Source organism: Fukomys damarensis, unplaced genomic scaffold (genome assembly GCF_012274545.1).
Source record: "Fukomys damarensis isolate Sample0158 unplaced genomic scaffold, DMR_v1.0_HiC HiC_scaffold_25, whole genome shotgun sequence".
NCBI lineage: Eukaryota > Metazoa > Chordata > Mammalia > Rodentia > Bathyergidae > Fukomys > Fukomys damarensis.
The window spans coordinates 7,345,864-7,369,690 of NW_022900937.1; the positions used below are offsets into that span (position 1 = coordinate 7,345,864).

The following is a 23,827-nucleotide window of genomic DNA, read 5'->3' on the forward strand; positions in this document are numbered from 1 at the left end:
TGCCCTCCTCTCCATTCCTGAGGCCCCAGGAGGAGTACTAGAGCCCCGGATGAGGGGCTCCTCAATGTATAGCTGCACACAGCAGTTAGCTCACACGGGGCTTACGTGAGGGCAGATGCGTCCCAACTACTTTCTATGGAAATATAAACTCATTTTATCCTCACCACGACCCTGGGAGGTAGGTGTCCTATTATCCTCACTTTGTGGAAGAGAAACTGGGGTCCAAAGAGTTTCTCCAGTAACTTATCTAGGACTGAACAGCCAGTGCAAAGAGAAGTGAGGATTGGAACACACACCCCAGGTTTCAGAGCCCCAGTGCTTGCGTACTCCACCCCGCTGCCTCCCATAACATTTCCTCCGTCCCCCTTGAGGAATTGGCCAAAATACTACGCAGTCAGTTCACTTGGAACCCAAGAGTTCTTTATTTCTGCAGAATTAGGGCTGCGTAACTCAGGTTGGCAACCCCCTGGCTTCACTTCTCCTTTCACAGAAAAGACACCATTGCCCGATAAAATGACACACGAATTTCCATTTTAGGAGAGGGTTAGACAAGCGTCTTTCTTCACCTGTAGTTTTTCAGATTGTTTAAGCCAAGGATGAAACTTCTGCGCTAGACCAGTAGTGATGACAATTAATGCAAATGAAAGCAACTCAGCCCCGAAATGAGTACTGCTCAGGAGGGTGGGCAGGAGAAGGCCGGAAGCAGAGGGCATCAGTGGTCACATTGTTTAGAGAAAGAGTGCATATTCCCTTCACAGTCACATCCCACTTTTTCCTGACTTCCTGTCTTGGAGCACTGACCCTCTACTGAAAGTTATTTTAAAGCTATGCTACCTTTACTTAAGGCTGATTTGCCAGGGCTGTGTCTGCTTCACTTGAAAATTGCCTACTTTGCAGTAAACAGACGTTCATTATACTGTACTTTACATTTATCATCTTATTTAAAAAAGAAAGAGTGAAGGTTGAGAAAGTAACATAATATCTTTCGTTTTCACCAATCTGTGGATCTTCTAATGGCTCTAATGAGAATAAGGGGCCAAGAAGCTTGCCCAAGAAAGAGGAACATGCTCTGAGGGCTTCGTGTCCTGACTCTTTCTCCAACTGGCCTCACAGTGGCCATGGAAGTGGCTGGAGAAGCTCTCAGTGCTACGAGAAAGCACTGCAAAGTGAACAGAATCAACAAGTTTACATGACACAGGCCTGTCACCAATTCTGTGTATGTGCCGTGGGCTGTTACTCATTCACTTGTTTAACAGAGCACAGAAAAAGCAGAAGGTAAAGAAACACAGGTGATTGCTAGTTATAATTATCACTGTTTTCTTATCTCCTTATTTCTGTGGGAAATTTAAGATGAATTATATGGTTGGGGTTGTACAAAATGACACAGACAGTTCACAGCTGGAGAAGGTGTCGGTGGCGGAAGGGGACGCTCCTGATGGCCGCTGAGCGGTGACCCAGAGACTGCAGGAGTTGGCCTCTGCGTCCTGGACCAGTGTCCTTACCTTTCTGAACCTTGTCACACAGGAGGTAAATCTCCTCCCCCCCAGTCACGCAGCCAGCGGTCCTGTCCATTCTCACGATTTTCAAGTTGGACGCATTGGGGGCCTCTGTTCAAAGGAGAAAACAGTACAGGCCCAGGTCCAGGTCAGTCCTCAGCCTTCCCCGCCCCACACACTCCCCACTCGGTGCTTTAGCAGAGAAACAAATGGAACAAAAATGTTGCTAATGGAGCCACTGTATCACCAAGAAGGGTGAGGAAGGGTGGGGGGCAGGAAGGCGTGGCATTTGTTTCTCCCTCTAACCAGAGGAGAGGGGGACACAGAGGGAGCAGGAGCTTCCCTGACATTTCAGGAACCAAGCCAATGGGTTTCTGGAATTTCAGTCAGGTCAAGGATTTAGCTCCAAACTCATTCCCATGCTAACGCTGTGCCACGGAGAAGAATCCTAAACAATTTAGGAGAAGCACCATGTTCTGAAACTACTTAGTTTTTATTGTATAAAGAAAAATGGACATGTTTTATTTCTTTTCCTCAAACTAAATCAGGATTCGTGTGGTTAAGGGCTAAAAGTTTCACGTGGAAATAGTACCAAGCTTCCTTTTTCTACTCCAACAGCTGCAGTTGCAGGCGATCTGTGGCATATGGGTCAGCATCATTTTATAAACCTTTCTCTTCCCTTCAAAGCTGTTTAAATTAAATCCGTTAGCTGTGACACTCCAACCCCTGGAGTAGTCTACTTACAGCAAATTCTATGAGTATTCAGTGAGCCCAAATACTACACCCGCTGGCTCTCTGGAAACACCTGGTGAATATGAGCCACGGCTACCAATGAATAAACCAGGGTAAACTCTGAGGAAGGTCGAGGAACTGTTCTCGGAGAGGATTTGCCAGTCCTGTGCCGTCTAAGCAGGCGCTCAGGAGCCTGACGTTCCTGACTTTTAAAGCGGCTCCCACGTGGGAACGAGGGGAGAGCACAGTTTCCCTTCAGCAGCCTCCCTTCGGGGTCCCCATGAGAAACCCGAGAAACCGGTCCCGCCCAAGGTGCCGACCCTTCCTGGCGGAGGTTTGGAGCTGCAGGTGAGACCCGGAGCCCGTCTCCACCGAGCCGGCGCCGAGGTGCCAAGGTACTCACTGCTGTCGTAGATGGCGTCGGACACCACGGGCTCCAGGCGGCGAGTGAAGCTGCCGGTGCTGTCGGGCAGGAAGGCGGTGAACATGAGCCGCACGACGCTCAGGTCCATCTCCTTGGTCTGCTGCAGCGCGGCCTGGCGGATCAACTCCTTCTCCCGGTCTGCAGGGCCGGTGCCCGCGGAGGCAGGAAGGAGAGCGTTTAACGTGCACGTTGGTACGGAGAGATCAATTTAAAAACCCACTGCTGCTCTTTTGAACTTCTGTACTGTTGCTAAGATTCTTTACAAAATCATTCCCTCGATACCAGCCACAGTTAAAGGTATCCAAGGACGGTATCCTGCATTTTTCTGGATTTTGGTAAAACTGTCCCGGGTATCTGGCTGCCTCCTCTGTCCCTGCCAGAGAGCGTAATCAAGGCGAGAGGACATGGCAGGGCCGGGAGAGCAGCCACCTCGTGTCCGCGACATTGAAGGTGTGAGAAGGGCCACGCCAAATGCCTAGAGCACAGCCCCGTGTCCCCATGGCACCCTCACAGGGCTCAAAGTGGGCTTGGAAGGACCCAGGTGACTGTGCCATGTTAGACTCTTCCATTCCCCCCGGGTTTTCTCAGGCTGCTGGACAGGGTCATGGCGAGTTTCTGTATCCTAAACAGTCACATTTCAAGTGCTGAGTCCTAGCGGGGACCCCAGGGTAAGTGAAGGGGTCTGCAGGAGGTAGGGCCAGCTGCTCTGGAGCAGGAAGAGGGTCCCCTCAGAGACACAGGGATGGTGGAGTTTGGATGTGTGGAAGGAACAGGAGAGTGTGCAGGACTGGGAGAAGTAAGTCGGGGTGCTTCTGGGGACCAGACCAGAGATGCATTCCAGCTCCCAGGAGGCCCAGTGCCAGCTACAGAACTGGATTTTGTAGGGAATGTGGACCCTGGCATTGGGGAGAGCAGGTTCGGGAGGATCCGCCCAGCCCTAGGGTGCAGATGGGACTGGACGTGGGAGGAGATGGCTACAAATGAAGCAAGGGGCGAGCAGGATCAGGGGTGCAGAGAGTGGCTGGACCACGGCCAGGTGACAGAGGGCAGGAGGAGACAGGACAGTGCGAGGGTTAGGGCACTCCATGGGAACAGGGTCCTGGGCTGGGTTCTGACTGTGTGAGGACTTAGGGTGAATGTGAAAGCACAGACAGGGTGCAAGGAGCAAGTGAGGGGCAGGCACAAGGACAGCATGCATCTGTGTGCTGGAGGAGAGGTCAGGATGCACCTGCCCGGACAGCCCCGAGAGACGCTCCTGTCACCCGCTTGGGACCAATGGCGCCAGGGCCAAGCAGGTGGGAAGGGAGGCTGGGACAGGTGTGACTGCACTGGGGCTTCGGGAGCAGGAGCGGCCAGCACATGAGGAAGCAGCTATCCTCTTGCTCAGATGGGACAGGGCCAGTGGAAGGGGCCACCCGAGACTCTCGGGGACACAGGCTGGGCTGACACTCACCCGTGAGCTGCCGGTCACCTCCGCCCCCCTCGGCTTGCAGGTAGGCGAGGTCAGGGTGCACCAGGAGCCCGGGGTTGTAGCCCCTGATGCATGCGTCCGTCATCCGAGTCTCCAGGGTCTCGAACACCTTCTTCTTTGTCACATGGAGGATGCCCAGGTTGGCGAAGCTGGAGGAAACAGCGACAGCAGCAAAACAGCCACAAGTCAGATGGGGCACTGGCTTCGCTACGACGCCTGGGCACCCAGGCCCTCGGGGCCCAACCAGATCGGCCAGCAGGGAACATTTGGGATGCAGGCCAGGAGCTGTGCCACATGCGGCACACGGCACATGGCAAAACCCTCTGCAGGCCAGGCACACAGTGCAGTCAGAAAACTGAAAACCTCTAAGTGGATTCGCCAAAGAAACACAGACTTTGAACAGCTGCACCCCAGGGTCTGCTACCAAATGAGCCTGTGGCAAACTCAGACCCGCCTTGGGTCTTCAGTGCTTCTGAGACTTCCACGCTGTGCTTTGGAGGGAGGGATATGGGCTCACGCATCTTTTTTTTTTCTTTTTTTCTTTCTTTCTTTTTTTTGGTACCAGGGATTGAACTTGGGACCTTCAGCTTGAGAAGCAGGCGGCAGAACCACTGGACTACATCCCTGGCCCAGGACTCACACATCTTAATAAGAACCTTTTACCTGGATTCATTTTAGGATGTTTTCTATAGGATTCTATACAAAGAATTTCAAGTTTCTAATATATACTAACATTTTTTAAGAATAGAAGGACCGTTTTATTTGGAAGATTTTTTTTGGGGGGGGGTCATTCTTGGGTTTCTGGATGGCATTTAAAGTCTTCCTGGGAATCGCATATCCTCCGGGTTTTCCGTATGATCTGGATTCTTTAATGTCACCAGGATTGTCATCGAAGTCTACATAACCTCAGGCTTGGACATTTACATACAACGGAACACGGAACCTCTTATCTCATGCTGGCTGCACATCCCGAGAACACAGTACAGTACATCAGCTGAATAAAGCAGCTGGAAGGGTTTTAAGAAAAGTTATACGCATGGTGGTGCACACCTGTAACCCCAGCACTCGGGAGGATAAGGCAGGAGGATCGCCGTGTGTCCAAGGCCAGCCTGGGCTACACACTGAGTTGAAGGCCAGTTGACTACATGGCAAGACCCTGTCTCCAAACAAACAAAAGTATGTGTGTATTCTCCACTCATCTGTGTTTTAACTGCAATGCAATGTTAATACAGCAAACAAATGAACCAGACGTCCTTTGTCAAGGAGATTCCCTCAGCAAACATCAGCGCCACAGGGTCCGAGGCCCACGTTGGAGTAGGGAGCATGACAGAGTTCACGCACCAGGCCGAGGACCACACAGTGTCACATGTAGAGTAATGTGTATGATCAGGGAGCACTGGGTAGGAAGGAGGAGTGGGAGAGATGGAGCCAAGGCCTGGCCTGGGCAAAGTCAGAAAAGGCTCAGGGGAGGTGACAGGGAGCCTGGCTCAGGGGAGGTAAGAATTTCATGCCTGGGTGGGGAGCATCTGCAGGAACACAGCAAGTGCAAAGGCCCCGGGGTGGCACCACACGGGCTTTCATGATGGCTGGAGCATAGGACCAGGGTGTGCTGAGAGTGAGGAGTGGGTGGATGAGCAGTCACCAGGGCCTGTGAGCTGCTGGAGGACTCTGCTTCCTGTGTCTCTGCTTGCACAGGTTAGCAGGGGCAAGAATGGGCTGAATGGACAAGTGGGTGAAGGAGACCAGAGCAGGAGAATGGGGACAGCCAGGTGAAATGGGGCAGGGACAGTGGAGAGGCGAAGGCAGGACAGATGAGCATCCAGCCCGAGCCCTGGCTCCGGACAGAGGGCGACAGCGCTGCGGACGGTGCGAGGTGCGTGCTCGGTCAGCACTGCAGGATGTGCGAGTCCCGTGCCGGAGACTGCCCGGCAACAGGTGGATGTGTATGGAGCCAGAGCTCTGCCGAACGTCGCCGCCACTGTCCAGACCGAGCCCTGGACAGCCTGGGAGGGGCAGCACGGCCGCCACCTCCCCCAGCCAGAGCAGAACTGACACCTGGGAGGCTGAGGCAGGCAGGACACAGGCGGGCACCTCAAGGGGACACGGACCCTGGGGGTGTCCCTGAGCCTTCAGCAGGTGGGATTGGAGTTCAGGCAAGAAAGCCAGCCCAGAGCAGCGGGAGGACAATTCCTGCGTGGACACAGGGGTGGGTAGGGTCACGAACCTCCCAGGGCTCAGAGCAGGCACTGCCTCACCACGGCATCAGAGCAACACCTGGGGCTCCTCTGGTCTCCCACAAACGCTCAGCAGTTGGTCCAGAAGAGCCACACGGGCCCACATGTAACTCTCTCCGATCCTCAAAAATACTTAGAGACATGTAAAAAAAATCGGCTGTGTACCACAATTCACAAGTCTGCCATCCCATGAAAATTACAAGGCATGGAAAGCACTAGAAAGCCATAATTCATAATGAAGCCCCATGCAGACTTGGACAGACACAAACTGCAGTTTCTGATGAGAGAAAGACGCTGGATGAGAGGGAAGACACAGCAGACACTGTGGACAAAAGGATGCGTGGACTGGCAGGTGTAGCAATGGAATTACCCAACATAGAGCGCAGAGAAAAGATGTGGGGAGGGAGGCGTGCAGCTCAGCATTAGTGTGAGCTTAGCATGCACAGAGCCATGGGTTTGATCCCTGGGTAGAAAGAGAGAGAGAGAAGGAGCAGAAGTCACTAGGGAGCTTAGAGCAATCACAGGTGGCCAAATACATGTGTTGTTGGGGTTCCAGAGGAAGAGGAAGAGGAGTGATCAGGAAAAGCATTTGACAAATGGATGTTTAAACAAAGCGTTTAAATGGAGTAAAAATATAAGCCTGGAGACCCAAGAATCCCAAGGAAGCCCAAGCACAAGACGCACCAAGAGGATGACATGAAGTGTTTCGTAATCAGCAGGCTTAAAGCTAGAGACACGGAGGGAACTTGTGATGAGGCTGCAGGACAGAGAGACCTCTGATGTGTGAGGAACAGAGATGAGGGACAGGAGCCCTCCTTGGTGACCAGGACGGCCGGCCACGCTGCAGACGTAAGGACAGGGGAAACTGCCAGCTTTGGACTCGCTGCCCTGCACGCACTCCTGAGTGAGAGAGGAAGTGAGACTCCCCGGGTGCAGGAGGACAGATGGCTGTGTAACAAAAGCTGTGGTAAGCGCTTCAGGCTGGAGAAAATGAGATCAGATAAAAGTCCTGACCCACAAGACAGATGAGGAGCGCTGCAAACGATGATGAGTGTGTTGATATAATGTGACTTTTCTGTAATGTAAAAGAAATTCCTTAAAAGATACTCAACTAGGGCCAGGGATTTAGCTCAGTGGTTCTGCTGCCTGCCTCACAAGTACAAGGTCCCGAGTTTAATCTCTGGTATAAAAAAAAAAAAAAAAAAAAAAAAAAAAAAAAAAAAAACAAAAAAAAAAAAAAAAAAAAAAAAAAAAAAAAAAAAAGCTAAAGATACTCAACTAAGGCCAAAATGGAAAACAATGTTCTACAGGATTTATACCATGTACGTAATGCGAAATATACGACATAGCAGCACACACAAGGCCTAGAGAAGGGATGTGAGTGTGTACTGTCTCAGGGTTCACACCCAACACATGACGGGTGGAACTTTACCTAAAGGGTCAAGATGTATAGCGTCAACCCTTGAATAGCTGCCTAAAAATACAACAGGATGGGGCTGGGATTTAGCTCAGTGGCACTGAGCCTGCTTTGCAAGCTCAAGGTTCTGACTTTGATCCCTGCTACCGCCAGGACAAAATAACAGGACATAAGCCAAATGGGAGATAAAATGAAATCATAACAACCCCAAAACAGAAAGAAAAAGAAGACAGAAAGAACAATAAACAGATGTGACACGCAGAAACAGGATTAAGTGCTATGGAGACTTAAACACAGCCCTAGCCATAAGTACACTGGTGACAGGTGGCCTAAACACCCAATTAAAACCCACAGTGTCAGGCTGGACAAAAAAGTATGAGTCGACTATGTGCAGTGTATATCTGTTCTGAATATAAATGCACAGACAGGTTAGAACTCAAGAGGATGGACAGAAAGTGTTCCCCACTAATGTTAAAGAAGGAAGGCTGGAGTAGTTGTCAGTGCAAGCAACACCCCAAGGATAAAGAAGGGCCATTTTCCTAAGGGTAAAGGCATCATTTATCAAAAGCATCTGAGAATCCTAAAGGCTTGTGCACTTAATAAACGAGGCTCATAGGACCGGAAATTTAGCTCAGTGGCACCGTGCCTGCCTCGCAAGTGCAAGGTCCTGAGTTTGATCCCCTGTGTCAAAAAACAAAAAAAACAAACAAACAAAAAAAAGAGGCTCATAGTACTTATAATAGAAGCAAAATTTTATAGAATGCAAAGGAGAAACAGATGATCAACAGAGCCAGTAGACAGAAAACCAGTGACAATGTAGATGACTTTAACAACTCTATCAAACAACTCCACTCAACAAATTTATGGAATATCTACTCAATAAGATAAGGGGCGACATGCTTTTCTAAGGGCACAAGGAAAAATTGCTAAGACACACCATATTCTGAGCCATGAAATAAATCTCAATAAATTTGAAAGGATACAAATCATATGAATTGTTCTTTTACCACGGTGGAATTAATCTGATGTCAATAGCTAAAAGATACCTAGATGGGAATCCATAAAAATCAAGATTGGTCAGTGGTGGGGGATGCATGCAACCACTGCTCATTATCCTGTTTTTTCTACTTTTACACATTTGAAAATTTCCATAAGGAAATAGAAAATGAGAGCAGGTAATTATGAATACACATGAAAGAAAAATTTAGGATTACAAATAGGAATTCATAAGAATATGACAAGGTCCAGTTACTCTGAAAACAACTTGGTGGCTTCTTGTCGACACAAACACAACCTTAGCCTTCCTCCTTGAATTTCACTTCCCTGGCTCACACAAAAGGTGCTTTACCATGAAAAGCTAGAAAGAAACAAAGTGTCCTTCAGACAGGTGGGTGGATACAAGGCCACTTAGTGATTAAAAGGAATTGACCACTGATGCCAGGCACCAGGAGGCTGCATTCTGTAACTCCTCCAGCTGCAGGACGTCCTGAAAACCAGAGGGCCAGGGAACGCACATTTCTCAGGCTGCTGGGCTATAAAGGGACGCAGGAAGCCTGGGGTGACAGAACTGTTCTCTGCCTCTCCTATGGGAGTTCAATGAGTATTTGCCACGACTTCAGACATGAATACTTTAAGGGATGACTATTGCAGTAAATTCTACATAAATTGACATTTAAAAATTTTGTTTAAACTAGACTTGGTGGCACACGCCTGTAATCCCAGCACTCGGGAGGCTGAGGCAGGAGGATCGCTGTGAGTTCGAGACCAGGCTGGGCTACATAGTGAGTTCCAGGTCAGTCTCAACTACATAGTGAGACCCTGTCACAAACAAACAAACAAACAAACAAAAAAATTGTTTAAAAGAAAGGTTATGATAGCTAATAAAGGGACTGGGACTACAATCCCCATTCTTCCTTAAAATGCTCTATTCTGCTGCCTGAGTACCAACACAAGCATTATCTTAGAATTATTACAATACAACTTTGGGGGCTCTGCAGAGCATCCTCAGGATCTGGAACCGTGGGGCGGGTCCCAGGGAGCCATGCTGTACACAGCAAACCCTCCTGTTGGTCCTGGTGACTGTTACTGTTGTGATCTGCACACTGCCCTGCATAGTCCTGCCCGACCGGACTGGAGTCCAGGGGAACACTGGCACCTGCGTGTGCACACAGCGACACAGGGACACTGGCAGCCAGGGCCAGGCCTCTGCACTGTTCCAGAGGTTTTCATACTCAGCGTCTTCTTTGGCTACCTCTGAGTTCCTGTCCCTGGATCAAATTTGGAAGTGGCCCCTTTCTGTGCCTGTCATCCGTTCAGGGCTGGGTCACTCTGCCCTCCTGGGGTTCAAACAGCCCATCCTGGTCACCCTCCAACCAGTCCCCCTGGCAATGCCGGCCAGCAGGCCACAGACCTGCAGCACAGGCCTTCCACGCGGTCCCCACAGCTCACCAGGGCCCCCACCAGTTCTCTGTATTCTACCATCACGGATCAACTTCTAGTACTTACCAGCTGCTAAACATTGCATGTATTAATTTTAAAAAGAAAAAGAGACCTTGAATAAAATTTTATGGACTTTAAGTGTGGTTGAAAAGTTGTTGATATTCTGAATCAGAATGAAATATCAAACAAAGATTATTTTTTAATCAAGAAAGGCAGTAAAGGATAAGTAAATAAATAAGAAAGAAGATAAAATAAAAGCTAATTTAAAAGATTAGAAAGACTGGGGTATTTAAAACATGAATATTTTAATACAAAGTCACTTTGAGAAAAGGGACTTCGTGCTGAGAGAGAGGAAGAGGAACGTGAATAAAGGTATCTTTTTGGTAACCAAAGGCGACTTCTCTCACCGGTGCCATTTTTATGCATCTTCTTTGATGTGTTGGACCTGGGTCAGCTGGGAATCTGTGCTCTTAGTCTAATCTGTATTTTATTTTTGGTACCAGGGATCGAATTTGGGCCCTTGTGCTTGCCAGGCAGGTGGGGAACCACTGAGCTAAATCCCCGGCCCTTAATCTGTATTGTTGAAGACAGCCCGTCTTGTGCCGTTCCTAGCACGGAGAACCTGAGAAATGAGTTTGGCCGCCACCCCAACTTTCTCTGTTTGATATCCCGGCCTGCAAGTCAGAACCAGAGAGCAGTAATCGGCGCCTGCCGCAGAAACGCCAGGCAGGTCTGCTCTTGTTACTCTGAACCATTAGCTTGTCTCAGCTCCGTCCACAACTTTGCAGAGCCTGGAGATAGATTCTCATCCTCTAGGATGAGACAAGTGAAGGTCTCTACAGATTCCTGCAGCTGCCCTAGCGTTGGGAGACCAGGACGCAGGCTTCCAGTTGCTCTTACTATGAAAAAGCAACTGGTTTGGGCGCAGCAGACAGGCAGATGAACAGTGGCGGAAACAGTGTCCTTGGGAAAACACGTGAGCAAAAATGTCTCAGCTAAAAGTCACATGACAGGGAGAACCAATGCTCCACGAACAGTGAACGAGAAAGGCCTGGGTCTGGTGTTACTCTCAGGCGGCTTCTCCTTGGTCACGTTTCTCAGTGACAGGTTCTAGGGAAGAAAATCCTGCGGAGCTTCACCAAACCAGCATGACGCAGAGGGGACTCGGGGTCTAGGCACGCACAGTATTTGCTGAATGTACAAACCATGGTGACTGCTCCAAACTCCTGAGCTCCCACCCGGATGTGCTGTGGGAGAGTGGAGGAGTTTCTTCACTTTACCTGAGAAAGGGCATTTACTTCTACTCCTGCCCAAGGCCCCAAACAAACAACCACTGTTCCTTCTGAAATCACCCGGGAATATTACCCAGAACCGCGGAGACAGCAAATTTCAGATGACATCCTGCGAGTTTTTCCGGTCACAGCTTCGGTTCACAGGGAACTGTGCCCACAACTCCCGCTCAGAGATAAGATTATGACACACACTGAAGAGGACCAAGGAGAAAAGGCTCTTCACAGGGACAGGAGCCCGCAGGCCCGAATCTGCAGAAGCCCCAGGCTCCCTCAGCCTGCCGCTCTGATAGCCACCCTGAGTTCAAAGACCCTGTGGGTGGGTTGGGGTGGGGTGGGATCCTAAGTAGAATGCAGCCCACTGAGGCCACAGGAGGAGCCGGCGTCTTCCGAGGAGAGGACGCTGTGACAAGCTTGCAGAAAGCTCTCGCGAAGGCTGCAAGCCAGTCCAAGCCTCTTCCTTCAATCTGGAGTGTTTTTTTCTAGCACTGAAAGAGGAAGAGTTCTGTGACTTAAAAGGAAGCCCTCACTCTAGGTTTTTCCCTCTGGAGTATTTTCAGTCAGAGAACTGCCTAGGGACGCAATAGCTCAACTTTCCCAGCCAGTCAGCTCAGAACTTGACCAGAATTAAAAGCCTTCAAGGCTACCCCTAGCTTAATCATAGTGGATTTGAGCAACTGCTTTCTTAGGATTTTAAGATAAATATTTAAGTTAGGATTACAATGCTGTGGGATATGTTTTAAAAACAATAAAACAAAATTAAAAATTTCTGCTTTTATTTTAAGGAGTCTCAAAGTGGAACTTAAAATCACCATTTTGGGGATTACTGATTTCGTAGATCAGTATATATCATGTGCTAAATTGCAGTGTTGTATGCTATTCCAGTGTTTTGGGAAAAGGAAAAATAAAATCTATTCTTTAGCACAATAAATACATCTTACTAACATTTTTCTTGATTGGTTCTGGATTGAAATTATTCCTGCAAAATTTCATTCATTAAAAATTGTTTTATCGTACCGGCGCCTAAATGAGTGTGTCCCTTTCTGTCTACGTTCCAGGCCTATTGACACCAAAGCAAATCTGCATTCCTTGGCTTCTTCCTTTGCACACTTTTTGAATCCAATAAAGGAACATCAAGAATGTAGAAAACCATCCACAAAATGATGATTTCTTCTATAGTTAGGTTTCTTTGAATTTGTTCTTGTTTTTATTTCCAGGAGAAGAAAAATCTTGTAGAAAGTGGAACAAATGCCTCCCAGGCCCTGCAATCCATCCTCCAGACTGGGCCACCTCTGGGAGCATAACTGGGCCAGAGCCCTGCATGCAAGAGGCCACCTTCCTCCGGGGTCCACATGGCAGCACGAGACCTCCTGGCTTTTGCTGAGGTCTCCGGTGATCTGGGTAAGGCCACTTCTCGGCACTGTGTCCACCTCAGCCCGCCTCCCAGCATCGCGCACACTCACCTGACCACCATGTCCTTGGGGCCCGCAGTGACCGTGCAGACGCCATCCTCACAGTGCTTGCCCACCAGGCTGTGCGCATGCAGGTGTATGTTCTTCCCGTTTGTGACCAGCTGAACAATCACCTTGGCAGGGCCGACGTAATTGCAGATCTACGCAGAAGCACGTTTCAAAAGTTAGCATATCTGACTCTTTGCAACATGGACAAACGTATATGTTAAATCAGTAAGTATAAAGCAATCCAGGGCACAAAAGAAAATCAGGAGGCATCACAATCCTGGACCTGAAGTTATATTACAAAGCTACCATGATAGAAACAGCATGGAAGTGGCACAAAAACAGACAAGAGGATCAGGGTAGCATAACAGAGGATGCGGGCACAACCCTAAGCACAGTCAACTATTCGCTCTTTGACAAAGGGTCCAAAAACACACACAGGAAGAAAGACAGCTCCTGCTGGGAAACTGGCTATCCACAGCAGATTGAAGACAGACCCACATATCTCATCATATACTAAACTGAAATCAAGATAAGTCAAAGAACTAAGTGGTGACACAGAAACACTTAACCTACCAGAAGGCAAGATAGGTAAAACTCCTGAGATCATAGATCACAGGTAAGGGTAAACCCCAGTTGCACAGCAAATGGCTTTGAGAATCCATAAATGGGATCACATGAAATTTAAAAGTTTGTGCACAACAAATAATATAACCCACGGAACAAAAAGAAAACCTACAGAACGAGACAGGGGACTCATATCTAGAGCATGCAAAGAATTAAAAAAAAATCTGGCCTCCCAAAATAAAAGACCCAATTGAAAAATGGGCATCTGAGATAAATGGACGTTTCACAGAAGAGGTACCAATGGCCAATAATTACATGAAAAAAATGTTCAACATCGCTGGCCATTAGATAAATGCAAATTAAAACAACACTGAGATGCCATTTTACCTCAGAAAGAATGGCCATCATCAAAAAATCAAGTAATGCTGGGATGTAGCTCAGTGGCGCCACGCCTGCCTTGAAAGCACAAGGTCCTGAGTTTGATCTTCGGTACCAGAAAAAAAAAAAAAAAGTCAAATAATAACAAATACCGGAGAGGCTACTTGGAAAAACGACCCTTCTGCATTGTTGGTGGGAGTGTAAACTAGTACAAACCCTATGGAAATCAGTGTGGCTATTTCTCAAAAAATTGAAACTAGAAATTCCATTTGACCCAGCTATTCCCCTTCTAAGTATCATCCTGAAAGAGTGAAAGACATCTTATCATGGTGAGGCACACATAACCATATTTATAGCAGCATAAACCTTTGAAATGCCCTGTATGTCTATCAACAGATGGATAAACAACAACAACAAAAATGGGATTTCACACACTAGAGTACTGCTCTGCCATAAAGAAAGATAAAACTTGACTCATGTGTAGGAAAATGGATGCACCTTGACACCATAATGTTACAGGAGAGAAACCAAACACACAAACTCAAATATTGTATGGTTTTTCTTATATAAGAAACTCAAAGTATAAATAAAGAGCAAAATAAAAGATAGATAATGGGAAGTAGGGAGGTAGCACTTTGTCGAATGAGAAGGGGACCAAGAGATAGGGGTAGGGTAGGGAGGGGAGGAAAAGGCACAAAAAAAGGAATTAAGACGTGCTGTGTGCATGCACCAGCCCCACACAAGGAGCGTAAACATGTACTGCAAGAACGGACTAACAACAAAAAACAACAACCCCCCCAACAAAAACCTACTCCAAAGCCAAATGAAGAACCATGCAGAAGGAAAAAAAAAGTATAATATGAAATCATGCAAAGCCATGCTCACATGTGGGGGCCCACAGCGGGGTGGCAGAGACTACTGGCCGCTGTCCTAGGGGTGAGAAGAGTTAGTTCTCCAGGTAGCAGCTACCTAAGGCACACAGACATCCCTGATGCGGGGACAGTGCACTGTGGAGGAGGCTGTGTCCCCTCCTGCCAACCTGGCTGTGGTTTCCTCTGCACCCTTATTGCAAGTCTGGCTGTAGGATCTGGGTGGGGGCTCAGGGCTAAAGGGGCCAAAGATCTAAGGGCTTCACAAGCACAACAGCTGGAGGAGAACCCCACACCCCAACTCTCTGACAGTGGCCAGGCAGCACGGACCCTGCCTCTGAAGGTCGGCCTTGGCACCTGAGTCACGACGTGGCCCTGTCCTCCATCCTCTCAGCCACGAGCGCTGCTGGTGAGGTTCCACGTGCTCAGCTCACCAGAAGTCACTGCACCTCTGACCACAACCCTTGGCCCTCGCAGCAGTTTAGTTCTTCAGCTCTTGTTTTATGAAATCAGATTTCTCGTTTAAGGTGATTTTTATTTGCATGGCCTTAATATGACGGTTACAGAAATAAAAAGGAAACAGCAAAGAGCCTGACACCCTTTCGCCTCCAGCTGGTCCTCTCCCCTCCTACCAGACCACACGTTCCTTCCTCAGGAGCCTCAGTCCTCAAGCCAGTACTAACAGAAACAGACAACAAATAGGCAAAAAAGGAAACACATCAGTGGCCTTTATTTTTACCCCCTGCATCCAATGCATCTGAGTCATCTGTAGGAAAATGATGGATCCTGAGACCATAAAGCTAAGGGAAATTGGACACAGAAGGCCCAACTTCGCATGGTTTTTTAAACGGAGAAACCCAAAGTTTAATTTCAGGAAATAGGAAGGTGGGATGGGGAGGGGAAGTCAAAGGAATCAAGAAGTGGCGTTATGCCTGTTCCCCGAGATGAACGGCGTTATTAGGATTCACAAACGACTGAGAAAGACACAGTCAATCCAGCTGCGCAGCTGGAAATGTGCTGTTTCTGGCCGCTCAACCCAGGCCCGGGCAGAACCTCTGCCTGCCTGCTGCTCCCTGGAAAGAGCGAAGACCCCAGAGCATAAGCCAACACCTCCCCGGCAGAGAGGATGGGGCTGGCCAGGAGCTCAGCAGGCCCGTCTGCGCCAGGCAGGAGGCCTCTGCCACAAGCACAGGGCAGGTGGCCCCAAGGCCTGGGTCTGTTCCCACGGTGACCATCGTCTTCCATGCTCCTGGCTTGCGGTGCCACATTCTGTCACGGCATTGGCATCCAAAGTCGCTCTTGGGTGATGAGCAAGGGAAGGGCACTGGATAAACCCAGTCTTCATTTTTTGTGTGACAGTGGCACAGGAATGCAGAGGGCTGGTGCTCCTGGACAGCAGGCTCTCCACCAGCAGGGTTGCAACAACGCCCTGTCACCTGTTGTGATCTGCCCCGGTGCCCAGGGAATCTGTCGCAGAAGCTCTCCACACTGTTCTGCTCTCTCTCTGCGGTGTCTGAGGTGGAGGACCCCGAGATTCGCCTGCCCCGGGTGCTGCCCAACCCAGCTGGTCTGAGCAGTGCGATGCCACTGTGGTCACGAACCACCGGGCTTTGTGGACTCTCCACAGTCCCAACCCAAGAGCAAAGCTCAAGGGTGGGACAGACACAAATGACACAGTTTGCAACTTAATGTGGCTCATGAGGAAAGGTTGTCATCAGTGCTGACAGAGAGCACCTTGTAGTCCGTTCAAGAGCTCACGGGTGCTAGGGGGAGCTGAATTCTTTTTATCCAGCCTCCCTTTTACTTCCATTAGTGCTTCCCTTGAAGATTAAATTGGTAGAGAGCAAATGTATCTGTTAGGATGGTTTTTGTGAGCCAGGCGTGGTAGCACAAGCCTATAATCCCAGAAAATGGGGAAGCCGAGGCAGGAGGATCCGAAATTCTAAACCAGTCTGGGCAACTACTGAGACTCTGTCTCAAAAAGAAAATAACAACCAAATGGACTGGGGATGTAGCTGGGTGTCCTCTGGGTTTGATCCCCATTAGGAGAGTGACGGCGGGGGGGACTTCTAAGAGTATGAATGTGGCCAGCTCCTAACGTCTGTGCACACAATCTCAGCCAACAGCAGGCCATCAGCTCCCAGGAGCTGACATCAGGAGCTGACATCAGGGGCAGGCGCCTGTTCTTATCTGCCAGTGGAAGTCACAGCAGCTCCAGGGCACAAGGACACCGGCCTGTGCAAGCACTGACCGCTGTGCTTCAGTACGGCTGGGCCCCGCTCCTCCCTGGGACGATTTTTCAAACATCCCATTCACAGCAGGCGGGGCACTCCTATTGTCCAGAGTGCCACGCAGCACCGGGCTCTGCCACTTCTCCCGTGACAGCCGTGTCCCTGCGGGAGCAGTGACATTCTTGGCTTCCTGGGGACACCCGCACTTTCATAACGAAACACCACCCGTGACCACGGTGACACCGCTTTCTCCAGTGACGTTGATCTCCGTCCAAGCCCCTCCTTGTACTGTCACCCGGGGAAGAGCACCCGCTGCTTCCTTCAGCGTGGTTTAAGGACCGTGTCTAGGATTTTCTAGGAATCAGGATTTGAAACATCCAGTTTACTTGCTGGTAAATTCGGCCGGGCCCTCAGCAGGAGCAGACACCCACAGATGTAAGACATGGGGCATAAGAAGGCGCTTTCCTGCTTAGGTTTTCTTGTAAAGTGACAGCAATGCTGACGATGAGGAGGAAGAAGGGGAAGCCCCAGTCTCCAAGCAGAAAAGCAGGCTGCTGCTGTGTCCCCGACTCAGGCCCCTGCCTCCCACAGGGCCGTGAACAGGGCGGGCGGCTGATGTCTTGGGTTCCAGTTTCTCCACCTCTGAAATGAAGGCAGGAAGGCTGCACTCGCTGCTGTGGGTACTGCTGGGACGAAATGTGGGAGCTCAGTGCTCGGCACCCTGCGGGACTGGCCAGCTCAAGTCCAAATCCGGGACAGGCAGCAGGTGCGTGCCCCACGCCCTCCACATCCACCACCTCGGCCTGCTGTGGTCCTCTCTGTGGAAAATGCTTCTGTCTTGTCCACGGTGACTTCCTCAGACCATGTTTAGGGAAGGGCAGGGACAGGGACACGCTGACCCAGCCAGTCCACGGCCCTGTGGGTTGGCAGGGGCCACAGCTGCAAGAACTGAGGCTCAGGACTGCAGCGGCCTCAGCTTGGGACCAGCTCTGTCCTCTCCAAAGCCCACCCCATCCTCCCCAGCCACAGTGCTGGGCTGCGGGCCGGTCTGCAATGATACACAGCTCTGCGTTGCCCACCAGCATCGGTACGTGACGGTCATTCCCGTGTAGCCTGTTCCTGTGGCATCCATGGTGTGTGCTGAGAAAGGAGGCCTCAGAGCTGGCCGAGAGATGCAGAAGGGCTCTGGTCCTCTTGCAAGTCTCCTTTGTGAAAATATGTCCCAGACAGCAGGTTGCAAGTCAGATTGTAAGTAAAAAAAGGGAAGAAAGAGAACAGACACAGTATATCTTCTGTTTCCAAGACGAAAAGAGCCAGGAATAGCAACGTACACCTCTAATCCCAGCACTCTGGGAGGCTGAGGCAGGAAGATTCCAAGTTTGAGCCCAGTTTGGGCAACTCAGAGGCAGTGAGATGCTGTGTCAACATTAAAAATAATAAAAAGGGCTAGGGGTTAGTTCAGTGGGAAGGCTCTGGGTTCAATCTCCAGTACCACATGAAACAGAAAAAACACGTTGAGAAGTATCCGGATTGGTTGTTCTTCATGATTATTGGACCAAGCAGGTGGGCAGAGCCTTCCCAACAGGTACCACAGAGGGGAATCTGACATAGGTCAGGCTGTGAGGGCCTCAGAGGAGGCAGCCCCTTCCTTCCTTCCCAGTAGGGATCCACTGCTCTGCTCGGGGTCAGATCTGAGTGCCACCCTGGCCCAGAGGCTGTGCCAGGTCCTGGGCCACGCACAGCCCCGGCTCCATCTGCAGAATAGGCCACCCGCGGGCTGGGGGTAAGGAGTGCGACTTGGGGTGCCTGTGTGAACAAAGTTCTCCCTCCGTCTCCTTCACAAGTGAAGACTCTGGGCCCCCAGCGCCCACCCTGCGTGGTGAGAACAGCGAGACACCGAGAAGTCGGACAGGCGGCAGCAGACGGCCACGGGCCAGGGGCCAGCCTTGTGCTCACGGTGCCCCCCCGGGGCCTTCATGGCTGTAACACAGGTGTCCCCAGGCACCCCAGGCCGCCGACTCCCACCTTGTCTTTCTGCCTGTGCCCCCGAGCGGTCACCACCCCCAGAGCTGCAGAGCCAGGCCGGAGGGCCCAGGTCACCAGGGTGGCTGTCACCCGCGCAGTTACGTAGGCAGCTTCTGCCTGCTTCCTGTCACAGTCTGGGCCAGGTGGCCCCAGGGCTCTGATGGTCAGTCTCACGACATCAGATACAAACCCAGAACGGAAATGCACAATTGCTGGTTAGGAGAATCACTGCCTCAACAGCTGCCAGACCCCACGGTCAAGTTCCGAGTAAATCCCGACCTTTCCAGACTGTGAAGGCTGTGGGAGGGGACGGCGCGAAGGGAGCCGTAAATGTTCGTGTGTGAGCTGCTCATTTCCCTGGGACTTGGGTGCATTTCAAGCAGAAAATGAAGGCGTTCGGGTACCTTGCTTCCTTGTCCTTCCTACTGTCTTACTGCACACATTCTCAAACTCTCAGGAGCACAGCGTGACCAGGGAGGAGCCCAGCTCGGGAGGAGCCCTCTGCTGGCCGGTCCCACAAGCTCCAAGCCTGCACCCCGGGGTCCCCGAGGAGGTCCCTTCGGCCCCAGGTCCTGTTCAAGTCTGCGGCCTGATCTCACCACTGCTCGGCTCAGAGCTCTCCGGAAGAGAAGGGTGATGGAACCGAGCGATTGGCGCCAGGCGCCCCGGGTCCCCTTCTGCGACTGAACACTTCCACGGCGAAACCCACACGGAAGCAGAGGAGGGCGACGTGGCAGTGACCCTGCTAAAAACACACTTCGAGGGGCTGGTGACGCCGCTCAGGGCCAGAGCACTTGCTAGCGTGGTGAGGGCCCCTGGTGTGATCCCCAGTGCGGACAAACAAACAGCAAAAGCAAAAGAGAGCAGAACACGAACTCTCAGTCCTCAAAGCCAAAGTGGTTACCCAGATCAGGAGTGTGGTGCTGTCCCATGCCCAGGACACTGCGCCCCAGGACACCTGACCCCCTGACAGGCTTTTCGGGGTGCCGCCTGGCCCCACCCTGGACTTTCACTGCCCGCCCCCACATTCCCTGCTCCTCTGGCTGTTATTCTCTGTAAATGGCCATTTAATGACTGCGTTTCCCTGAGTTCTGTCTGCTGATTTCTTCCCCATTAGAATGGTGCTTTCCGAAGTGTGGAGGGGCCCATTTCTCCCAGTGCCTCTGATAATGATTGCTAGCCGCACTGTGGGCATTCAGTGATTAATTCTTCAATGAGTACTTAGTTAAATAATTCAGACATGAGTAAAATGTTATCTAGTGAAGGTGACTTACTAAAACGTGCTGTTGTGTGAGGTGGGAGGAAATGAAGGTGACTGAACTCTTCTTTTTGTTATTTTTTGTCTGGACAGATGGCTGGGTGCACTCCAGCCTGTCCTCAGGCCACAGGGTCTGGAACGTGACCACTGCCCTGGGGGCAGAATGTCGCCCAGCAGGAGGGGATGTGTCTAGCTGGGGACCAGGCTGCCATGGATAAGAGGCCTCCAATCTGCAAAGACTGAAGCCCAGAAGCTATGGCGGAGGAGGGAAGGGGACCTTGTGCCCCACAGTGCCTGGTACCTCTGTCCTCTCCCAAGTCCCTTGGTGCAGCCTGAAATCACGGCCTGTCACTCCGCTGACAGGAATGGCTTCGGGGGTCACCCCTGAGGGGTGCAGGGCTATACCCCGAATCTCAAAGTCGGGAGCCTGTGGGCTCTGGAGCTGAACAGCTGTGCCCTCATGCTGTGACTCACTTAACATTCCCGACTCCATTCCTCACCTTACACGTGAACACAATGCACGCTCTGCTTGCACAGGTAAAGGGAGGCAGGTAAGAGACGACCTCCCGCCCCCCAGGCTCTGGAATGAGAGGCAGGAGGCCACCATGTGCATCACTCAGTCTCTCTTTCTGCTGTCACCAAGGCGCAAACAGCCCTCCCTCTTCAGAGAACCGCGTCTGTTCCCCTTTCCAGGAGTAACCACCGTCTTCAGCTTCGATGCCTAGTCCCGACCTCGTGAATCACCACCTCAGGTCTCCTGCCTCGGTTTACAGACAGCAGTCTCTCCTTCCTTATTCTAAAAAATGACCTTCCCGATGACGACGACAGCTATAAAGGCTGGCTTTCACTGAAACCCACAGGCCACGCACTACCGGGGAAGGCAGAACTGAGACTTCCTCTGGGCTCTGTCCTCCAGGGAGTCCGTGCCATCTCCTCCGCTTTCCCTCTCCCTCCCAAGCACACAAGGAAATCTCCAATCACCAAGGCAACCGCTGACATCCTCTGGCACCTTTTGTGAGGTGGCTGAATCCCGGCTACTTAAACTTTCAAAAGCATCCAAAGGTCGCACTGTCCCCAGGTTTCCAGACCCACAGCTGCTTTGCATCTTCACCCCCTCCATGGCCCAGGACTGATGATCGCCACCCCCAGCCGTCTCCCCCCTGCTATATGGCCTGGGCCACAGCTCTGCCCTCTTCCCGCAGAGATCGGGCCTTGGCATCTCTCGACCCACCCTGGATCAGCTGTCTACACCTGCGGACCACTGCAAGGCGGCCAGGCACTGTCTGCCCTTTTAGGCACATCCGGCATTTCTGGCTGCTTGTGGGCGTCCTCCTTTCTGTCCCCAGCACCTCACACCTGGACCGGTCACCTTCTCCCCCAGCCCACTCCACCCCTGCTGACCGAGAGGACCCCATCTGGGCCCCCACACCAGCCCCTCACCTTCTCGATTGTCCCTCTTGGCCCGCACTCAGGGCCCATCGGAGGATCTCTCAGCGGCACCCGGGCTTTCCCGTCACAGCCTCTTCCAGATTGTGTTTCTGAGCCCAAGCCCATGACGAGACATCGCTCTTGGAGTGAACGTCCCTGCCTTCCGCTGTCCCCAAAAAGTCCAGTCCGAATTCTGCATGATTTGTCCCCGCTACACCTTCCCACCCTCACCACCTGCTGTCCCTGTCATGCGTTCTTCACCACAAGCCGCTTAGCCTCCGAGATTTCTAGTTTTCAGCCTCTGCTGCTGACTTTTCCACTTCTGTTTTCTCCGGTTAGATCTGTCCTCAAATATCTGCTTCCAGCAAGATCCAGCCCACAGCTGGAGCACCCCCATCCTTCTCTAGTCACCCCAACTAGCCCAAGCATAGAAATTCATCTGAGCCTTCAGGCTACTAGGCCGTTCAGGTTTCACTCAAAAAATAAGTTCCTGGGGCCAGGGATTTAGCTCAGCGGTTCCTCTGCCTGCCTCACAAGCACAAGGTCCTGAGTTTGATCACTGGTACCAAAAAAAAAAAAAAAAAGAAAAGTTGCCCCCGATTGCTTCTTGGGAGCCACTGGTCATACTGCAGGGAGCAGAGCACACACACCACCCGCACTGTCTCCACAGCTGGGGACACGTCTTTGTTCCTCTGTCCAGCGATCATCAAGGACAAAGCCACTAATTCAGTGTCTCCCAGCCGGGCACAGTCTCAGTGCACGCTGAATGAGTATTTAAGAGATAAAGGACTGATAAACCCTGGCTCCGAGGCCACTCTGAGCAAGGAGGAGGTGGAAGAGGTACATGGCCTGGCCAGCTCCTCGGGAGCAGATGCCCACAGCAGGCCACCAGGCTGTCCCAGCAGAGGGGCCTTGAAGGTTCCCATCACACCCCGGTTTCCCCATTGACCTGACCTGCGGGGAGTCCCAAGGAGATCCTGAAACGTCCCAGCCACAGTGAGGAACAGGAAGTCAATGACCCTGTGAAACTACAAAGTCCTTGCCTCAAGCTGCAGTCAGGAACCAGCTCTCCTCCTAACTGCAGCTGCTGCTAGAAGGTGCATTTCCAAGGCCCTGCCCTCCCTTAGGCCTTCGTGCTGGAAAAGCACTTTCCTTTGCAGAGGGATCAGGTGCAGGGTGCTCAAGCAGCTGCAATTTACAAATGCAACCCGGGGTTGTGTCTCTGAGTTGTGCTGGGCTTGCCCTGCTGGTGGAGCGGGAAGCGTTCACCCAGGGCTGGTTCTTGATAAAGCAGAAGCGAGGCTGGGTGGAGCCGTGCTGTCAGGTGTGATGCGGCCAGCAGGCTCCCGGCACCCCAGACACGCACTATCACCCCTGGAAAACAGTCCCTGCTTCCAAGGCACCGAAAAATATCCAAAGTGTGAAATAAAGAATTTGGGGGTGTTATTGCTGTTTTGTGACAGGGTCTTCCTATGTAGTCCAGGCTGGTCCTGAACTCACTATGTAGCCCAGACTGGCCTCAATTCCTGGCAGGGCAATCCTCCTGCCTCAGCCTCTTGAGTGCTGGGATCATAGATGCATACTACCACACCCAGCACAAGTCAAGAAACTTAACCTTAGCCAAAGCCATACTTTATTCTTAAATACGATTCCAGCTTTGGGGAGAACAATAAGGACATTTAGGTAGAATGTGAATAAACTGGGGTTAATTTAAATTCCTCAAAAGTATCAAATTTTGAAACTGCCCAGAACGTCCCATTTTGGCGCAATGGAAGAAAGTTCTCCCTACCAAACACATCTGTGTCAGGCATCTCTTATCTGAGCGTTGGTGGAACAAGCCTACCTGTACTTACAAAATACTATAACTTCTTTTTTGTTTATTTAGAGGCCTGGCCTGAAGTCTATGTTTTTCGGATCGGAACATTTGGGTTAATGTTAAGAGTCTGAGCAGCAGGCCGGGAGCAGTGGTGCACGCCTGTAATCCCAGCACTCAGGAGGCTGAGGCAGGATGATCGCTGCGAGTTCGAGACCAGCCTGGGCTACATAGTGAGTTCCAGGTCAGTTTCAATTACATAGTGAGACCCTAGATAAAAAAAAAAAAAAAAAAAAAGA

At 51.0% G+C, this 23,827-nt stretch overlaps 1 protein-coding gene across 4 annotated transcripts in view; it reads right to left on the reverse strand.

Moving 5' to 3' along the window:
- Positions 1-23,827, reverse strand: part of Nfkb1 (nuclear factor kappa B subunit 1) — a 78,245-nt gene that overhangs the window by 19,732 nt on the left and 34,686 nt on the right. For all 4 annotated transcript variants that reach the window (XM_010641588.2, XM_019210245.2, XM_010641589.2 and 1 more), the window contains exons 6-9: positions 12,966-13,114; positions 4,106-4,272; positions 2,632-2,790; positions 1,503-1,607 (exon numbers count right to left, since the gene is read on the reverse strand). In XM_010641588.2, the coding sequence (XP_010639890.1) occupies positions 1,503-1,607; positions 2,632-2,790; positions 4,106-4,272; positions 12,966-13,114 (580 nt within the window). The remainder of the gene's footprint in view (positions 1-1,502; positions 1,608-2,631; positions 2,791-4,105; positions 4,273-12,965; positions 13,115-23,827) is intronic.